The sequence below is a fragment of the Pezoporus wallicus genome, unplaced genomic scaffold (assembly GCF_028554395.1).
Source record: "Pezoporus wallicus isolate ANWC-B61680 ecotype Strahan unplaced genomic scaffold, APGP_CSIRO_Pwel_v1 contig_7178, whole genome shotgun sequence".
NCBI classification, from domain to species: domain Eukaryota; kingdom Metazoa; phylum Chordata; class Aves; order Psittaciformes; family Psittacidae; genus Pezoporus; species Pezoporus wallicus.
The window spans coordinates 278739-286676 of NW_026636884.1; the positions used below are offsets into that span (position 1 = coordinate 278739).

General features: G+C 42.1%; 1 protein-coding gene across 2 annotated transcripts; it reads right to left on the reverse strand.

Annotated features, from left to right (window-relative positions):
* Nucleotides 1-86: 86 nt before the first annotated feature.
* Nucleotides 87-6408, reverse strand: ABRAXAS1 (abraxas 1, BRCA1 A complex subunit). 2 transcript variants are annotated; one of them, XM_057402015.1, is made up of 9 exons: nt 6261-6408; nt 5517-5607; nt 4665-4701; nt 3770-3836; nt 2902-3095; nt 2150-2269; nt 1756-1840; nt 1199-1307; nt 87-1046 (listed from the first exon to the last, which is right to left on the reverse strand). In XM_057402015.1, exons 1-9 carry the CDS (start codon nt 6345-6347, stop codon nt 625-627), a joined length of 1212 nt encoding a protein of 403 aa, XP_057257998.1. In that variant the 5' UTR covers nt 6348-6408; the 3' UTR covers nt 87-624. The 2 variants fall into 2 exon arrangements, with proteins under 2 accessions (XP_057257998.1, XP_057257999.1); XM_057402016.1 differs by lacking the exons at nt 2902-3095; nt 3770-3836.
* Nucleotides 6409-7938: the final 1530 nt, after the last annotated feature.

The window sequence follows — 7938 nt, forward strand, 5'->3', positions numbered from 1 at the left end:
GTGGATGTCAGTTTTTTTTATGTTTTTTGTTGTTTTTTTCTTTTTTTTTTTTGCTTGTTTTTATGAAGTGCCACATCTCTAAAATACATTGTCAGAAGTACAGAAGATGAAAGCAACAACAGAAATTGGCAGCTGCATGGACCGCTTCTTCCACTTAAAGTCTTGCCAAAGTTGAGGTGGCTGTTCTTTCCCTTGTAGGATTGGAAAGGGGAGGAATAAACAAGTACTAGATACCTAAAGAGAGATTAAAGTAGTTAAATTGTGACAGTTTATGCAAACAGAATTCTGGTAAGCATGTTACCACTTCTCCAGCAGCAGCTTCAAGTTGTATTACTCTGAGGCAGTATGTGATATGGTTATATGACTAATAACATACTGCTACTATAGTCTTTAAACCCTGAGAGAATACAGATCTAGCCCTGTAAGGCAAAATGAGGGAATGTCATCTGGACTTGTCTCTGTGCCAAACAGGATTCATCCATTGGAGTTAAAAAAAAAACAACTGTTTTGCAAAAATGCACTATGATACTTTCATCCCTGCAGTACTATAAATCGATATGTCACTTGAGTACGCTGGCAGTAGCTCTTGGTGGAAGGTCTGGATCTGGACAAATCTTTAATGGATCAGAAAGTAGGAGATTGTGGGTATTCATTTGTGTCTGTCTTCTCAAATGAATCCTCATCTGTTCCAGTACTACTCAGTGTAAGCTTCCTTTCCTGGTCAGTGTCCTCTTGGTCTTGAAGTAATTTTTGGTGAAGCTGCAGTGATCTGGATTTCTTGAATGACTTTGATCCTGTTGTGGTCCACCTGACTTTACGCTTGGTTAAGTGTCTTGTTTCAGCTTCAGTGACGTCTTTTTCCTCTACCATGAGAGTTAGTTTGTCCTTGACATTAATGTTATGGTCAATGTTACAGCAGTTCTTTGGTATATGTTGGCCTTTCAAGGAAACAATACATGCCTGAAGTCCAGAATTGGGGAAAAAAGTTTGCAGTGCCTGACAAAGGAGAACATTCTCCTGTGGCTCTCCTGCGCAGTCTGTGACTTCTGGAAAAAAACAAAAAAGTACTAGAGTTGCAGTCCCTCTTGTACATTACTACCACTACTGTTTTGGCTGCCTCAAGATTGGAATTGGCTTCTGCCAATTGAATCCATTTTGGAAGTCTTACTGAGACTGGTGTTACATTTATTTAACTTACCTGAACAAGTCTGTTGCTTTTTCCTCTTGATTTCTTCTTTTAATTGGCTCACCTCTGCTAAGAGTTTCTCTACAGATCGTTCACTGACTTCTACTGTAGAGCATATTTTCTGCAAGGAAAAGAGCATTCAGTGGGATTAACAGTATCCACAGGTGAATTTAACCTTGTTGCAATACCCTTAACGGTACTTGCAAGTTGGACACAAAGTAGCGAAAAGTTTAAGTAATGAGGCAGATTCTAGAGGTAACTTAAACCTTGTGTGAGGTGCAAGATACCTTATTTGTTCCGTCTAAGCAAAGGAGATGTAACAAACTACAGGTGATTAGTCCTTCAAAATAATCCTACTGTGAGAACTTAGTGGGCTTGAGGATTTGTCAGTGTACTTTTTCATCAAGTGCAAACTGAACTCTTCAGCTTTGAGAACTTGATAGCAAATGCACTTCTCTGATCTTTCAAAGACAGCTTTAGTTCTTTAGTGAAAGATGGCGTACCCTTTGCTTGACTTATTTTTGTAGTACTGCTGAAAGTAATGGTATTGGCAGATGTGCCTGACTTACCTTCAGTTCCTCCTGCAAGGTGGCATACATCTCATTTATCTTGTGAACCTCTTGTAAGGACCCATCTTCATGAAAGAATTCTGACCTGTAGACCAAGATGATAATTGTGTAATTGCAACTTTATGACCTCAGTGCTTGCTTAGTAGGAGATACGATATATAAAGAAGCTTTCTGAGCTTCAACAATAGGTGCCGATGTTGAGACAGACAGCTCTCATGACAAAGTATGGGACTGAACCAAGTACCTTAGAAAGGAAAATAGTTGCAGGAAACAGGTCAAAAAAGTGAGCAGGGTATGGCTGTAGCATTTGCAAAAGCACTTAAAAAAAATACTTCCATAGAAAGATGACTGAACTGAAATCTACAGCTATCAATGAATAAGGTATATATGGTACCTGTGTTGTCTCACTGCTCTCACAAACCCTGACGATACACAGGAGCCAGATACTGTTCTGTAACCTTGCTGTTCTGCCATACCCAAGTTGGTAACCACCAAAGGAACTTTCTGGAAAAGACTTAAAAAGCGGAAGTACAAAAATATGATTTATTAAACATCCAGAGGCCTCTCTGATAAAGTTTCTTGACCATTAAGCATCCCAGATAGTTTTACAGTGTAGTCAGTTCTTGCTAAATGCATTAGATAACACATAAATGACTGCTAAAGGCAAACTGCAAGAGCAATAAGATCTGATCAATGCCTCTAGTTTTTTTCCCATTTCTGTATGAGTCACAGAAACATGATAGTTGTTTGTTACACCCAGCCTAGGGGCAGCAGGTTTCTGAAGAAAACTGCAAGTTACCACCAGTTTAAATATTTCAGTGATATGTGAAGATGAACACCATGGATAGTTGAAGTCCAATACATTAAATTGATCAAGAACATAAATCGATCATTTATGTGCATAAAGTGTCTGCCTATTGACACTAGCACTACAAATAGTTATAAAGCAAAATCTCTGAACAGAGCTCCAGTGTAAGATTTCAGCTGGGCTCTAGCAATATAAGGAATAAAGTTATTTAATGTATAAGTTTCAGGGGTAAAATAAAGTGTTACCAGTAACTCAGCTGCAATGAAGAAAACAAACTGTGTTAAGTTATAGCACATCTGTGCTACTGCTTCATTAGAACCAGAGAACAAACAAGTTACCCTTCTTGTGGCCGATGTAAGGCATGTTCCAGTCTGTAAGTAGAACAACTTTCTGTCATAACACTAGAAGTTAATAACAGGAATACAAGGCCCTGGTTTGATAGGTGTGACTGTAAATTCTTATGAAGAAGTCTTTCCCGGAATGTCATGGCCTGGTCTGTGTTACGTCTGAATTTGTACCATCCTATTACATTCTGCAGGAAGAAGAAAATTTATTGCTGTTGATTAATGCTGCTTCTGTGTGTCAGGAAGCAAGTTAGATCATTCAGTACAAAATCACAGATCTGAACTATTCCATGCCTTGTACATATTCAAACATCTTGTTACCTTGAAAACCTTAAAACATCTAAGCTGAACTCTAGGATGACAACTTCCCTCTTTCCTTCAAAACCATGTGTTGAACTGGCCTGTTTTCTGAGCTTGTGCTCAAGCTGAAACTCTGCAAATTTTGTTCTGTTATTTTGCTGTGTGCCTCTTTCCAGCTTGTACTTTCACCTTGAGAAACTTTATTCTGTGGAGAAAACTAACTCTATTTTGATCAAGTGGTGCTTTAACCACTTGAATGAGCTGACTTCAACTGAGCTTAATCTAGAAGTCAGTAGAACACCTTTGGGATATTTGAACTGTTTACTTGAAAACAAATAAGAACAAAGTTGTGACATATGCAGGCAAACCATAGTCAAAAATAACCTCATCTGTTTGTTTTAGGGTTAAAAATGATGCAGCTACCTTGACCAGCAGTGTGAGTGACTAGATACAAAATTTTTTAAAAGGGGGGAGGGGGAAAGCTTGATTCCACAGGTGTCCAGAATCGCCCTCAAAATCTGAGTGAGCTCCATGGTATGGTTTAAGCTTGAAAATAAAATACCTTCTTACAGCCTGATAATATTTTCTTCAGTGCAAGTTCGTCCAGTTCTCCTGCAGAATTATAAAAGCTAGAAGAAAATTAGAACAATTAGAAGAAAAAAGAATGCAACTGTAGAAATAATTATTCCCTAGCAGTCTGGCAGTCCTCTCAATAGCTTTTTTTACCCTGTTAGGCATAAAGATATGCTGACACAGCTTCTCTTATAAGACAGTACAGTTAATTTCATTACTCAAATAGCTATGTAGGTGGTCTTGTACAGCCCAGATGCTGTCTTAGCATCAGTGCTACTGGGACACGTTAAAGGTAGCATCTGTGTTCTCTCAAACCAAAATATGCCTTCAATTTGATATGAAATGTCTAATAACATCTGGGTTTATTAATTTTCAGAAAGATTTGAGGATGAGACTGTTGTGATTTTGCTCTCACAGGGGTGTAAACTTGCCCTGCTGTATCTAAGTAACTAGTCCTTGAAACTGCTCCTGCCATGGCTCTAACAAGCATTGTGTTTTCTGACCCACTTAAAAGCCTCCAGCTGATGCTTTTTTTTTTTTTTTTTTTTTTTTTTATGGTGACACAGTGGGATGTATGGTTTTTGAAAAGCAATGCATTTTATTTATTTTTTTTTTAGTATGTTGACATTATTGTGTAGTTTAGATGGTATCATAACTCACCAGAAGGTAGAGAATGGCATATCTCTTTCTGTATGCAGAGACAAACACCAAAAAGGGGCATGATACACCAGAATAGGAATAACAAGGCATTTCGAGAGGTTGATATGGCTACTGTAGTTACAGCCAGGTGATTTTCTCAGTAATGTAATGTAAGTTTAAATCTTGAAGAGTTCAAGTTAGAGTTAATTTAAAAATTTTCATATTTGCTCATTTAAGTGTCTCACCTGAACAACTGGTAGCATGGAATATGCTTCTGTATGTCTGGAAAGAGAAGGTAATATTACTTTGGGTTCATCAGTTCAAGATGTGTATTCTTCTGTATACTATGGTCAGAATTACACTGGTAGAAGACAAAGAATTCTATATAATTTCTTAAAATAAAATACTTTGGCATCTGATTAAATAAGGTTAAGAAAGGAAATATTTTAAAATATTCTAATTTTTCAAATGTAAAAGGAACCGTTTATGAACTATTTTTAATACATTTTAAGTGAAAAATCAAACTGGGCAGTTTATTTTTCCCTTTGTTCTGGCCAGTACAGGAATAGTATGTAATACAAAATATTTCACTTCAGTTCACTTCACTGCAGCAAGGCATGGATGCTCTTAGTGAGATGAGGCTGGGGAACAGAAACCTGTAGTGTAAATGGTGAGAACTGGAAGACTGACTACCAGAAGGAAAAACACTAAGTGATCTAATGGCATGATAAATCTTTTCCTTTACCTAAATTCACCACTTTCATTTTCACCTTTAACCTGATAAGATACTTGGCAAAGGAGCTGTTAAAGAAACTAAGAGCTAGTATTTTTGTTCAGTTATATTTTCTACAGTAAAATTGGTTTGGTGCTTTTTTTGTGGGTGGGTTATTTTTTTTATTGTGTAATTAAAATGTTACAAAATAATCCCTTTGGTGTTTGTTTTTTTGGGTTTGTTTTTTTTTTTTTTTTCATCGACCTGGATCCCCGGTTCTAGCAGTTTTGATCACTTTCTAAGATGTTGACTGCCCTAATTGAAAACTAAGCAGTCGTATATTGTGTAAAACCAAGCATGGTATTAAAAATGCAGACAGACTGACCGATTGTATACACAACTTCGACATCATCCATTTGTGAGTCAGTAATGCTGTTCTTGGCTTCACCTTTCACATCTCCAAGGAGAAAACCTTCCTTTATAGGGGAAGAGAGAAAGAAGTTCACATTAACAGCACCACTGAACGGGACTTTGTCTAATGTTAACAGCGTATGTGCTGTCTTTCCTTCAGGAAAGTAAAAAAAACTGTCAAGATCAACTGTTTTTCTTAGATTCTCTCGCGTTTTTCTGTATCTGCTCATGTTTAAGGAAGAAAAAGGCTGGAATGTGCACTCAGCTGTTTCCCATTCCTCTTGTTTTCACTCGCAAGTGAACAGTTTGGGACTGCACAGGCTTAGGCCAGGCAGCCTCACCAGCATTCCGGTCAGCCCTTGGCAGGCACGGCGCTGCTGCCACCACAGCAGCGTTCGGCGGCCTGCACCGCCTCGTTTGGAAACAGCCACGCTTTCCCGCCATGCAGCACGGAATGCAACCTCCACGGCAGCCGGGTGCACCGGGGAAGGAGAACGCTGCAACACCGCGTCCCAGCACAGCAAGCCGTGAGGACCTCCCAGCACCAGGGTCCAAGCAGGCAGCAGCGCGCCCGCCCAACGGGGACGGGAGAACCCGACGGTGGGCCCGGACATGGCGGCGGCGGCGCCCCTCCTTCTGCTCCCCCCGCCCGCGATGTCCGCTTCGCCCCCCCCTGTCCCCTCCCGCCTCTCGTGACAGAGGTGGCCGTGGCACTCACCGTGTCCGAGTCGGTGCTGAGGTGTTGGAAGGCGAGGGCGCCGAAGACGAAGCCCGACAACAAGGCCGACGTGCTCTCGCCCTCCATGCCCCCGACAATGGCGGGCCGAGCCGCCGCGGCGGGAGCCCCCAGCGGCCGCCGCCGGCAGGGCAGGGCCGGAACGGGCACATCCCGTTGGTGAGAGCGCCGGAGGTGTGCGGGGCCCGGGCAGCGGCCTGGCCCGGGCCTATCCAGAGGGGCGCGGGCTGTACTCAGCCCTCGTCTCCACCGTGCCCGCTTCAGCGCTCCTTAATTGTCCCGTTCTCTTTCCGCCACCTGCCCGGCGAGGATCAGTGCAAACCTGCCGTTTCAGTTTGCCTTGAGTGGCGTAATTCTTAAGCCTACATTTCTGTTTTGTTTTTACCGTGTAAACAATGCTCAGATTTAGGAAGGCAGTTCAGTCGCCCTGCAGTGTCATGTGTGGCTTCTGGGGGTAAGGACTGCAGATGCAGCAGCAAGGGGTTGTTCCTGGGGGCAAGGTGAGGTGACCTGGCCTCAGTGGTGCCTGGCTGGTCACATGCCTGCAAGCCTCAGGATGTATGTCTCTGTCCTCAAGTCAGGATCTGAGCTTATTGGAAACACCTCACTGGTCTGTACTAAGAGGTTTAGTGAAGCATCAAACCAGCATTGAAACAGAACTGCCTGATCCACATTGCCTGTCTGGGAGTGTGGGTGGAGAAAGCTGGGTTCATGTCTTTGGAGTGGGAAGATTGTGTCATGCCAGCCTGCAATATGAAAAGGCAGGGCACTGGCTACTGGCACTCCTATCTGTAACAAGGTTGTACGTTTTGAAACAGGACAATGAAGCTGTATGTCTGTAGGTGCATTGTATTGTTTAGGGTCGTGGTGAGAGTCTTCTGAGTTAGTAACCTAATAAATTGCGATAAGGAAGTAATAAAGGGAGAGATAAAAGTGGCGGTGTGCTTTGAAACGTGATCAGAGATCTAGTCTAAACTCCCTTTCACTTCAGAAGAGCAATGTTTGATTTCATCCCTCACCAGGACTATAGCTAAGTATATTCTTAGCCTGACTCTTGAAATAGGATGTGTGCTCTTTTGGTCTTTCAAGAGGTATTCCCATGACTTTGGGATCTCATGGCTGTATTTTTAGGTTGCATATAAAATTGACCTTTTTAGTGCAGTAAGAAATCCAGGAGGTTCCTGGATTATTTCCTGGGTATCTTCCTTCTCCAGGTGATAGGGAAGCTAATGAGAAAAGGTGCCATGCTGGATCTTGTCCTCACCAACAAGGAGGAGCTGGTGGAGAATGTGGCCCTGCAGTGACCATGAGATGGTGGAGTTCAAGGTCCTTAGGGTGGAGAGGAGCATGCACAGCCAGCTTGCTACCCTGGACTTAGGAGAGCTGGCTTTGGCCTCTTCAGGGATCTGCTTGGTAGAGTACTGAGGCATAAAGCCTTGGAAGAAGAAGGGCTCAAGAAATCTGGTGACCCTGCACATGGCAGGGAGATTGGAACTAGGTGATCTTTAGGGTTGCTTCCAACCCAAACAATTCTGTGATCTCTGAATAAGGGGGTAATGAGTCTCCAGATGATACAGAATGGTGACAAGATTAATGGAAAAGAGCTGGTATGCATTTCTTGCGGTGCAGGCCATGTGATGCTAAACAAATGGGTAATAAG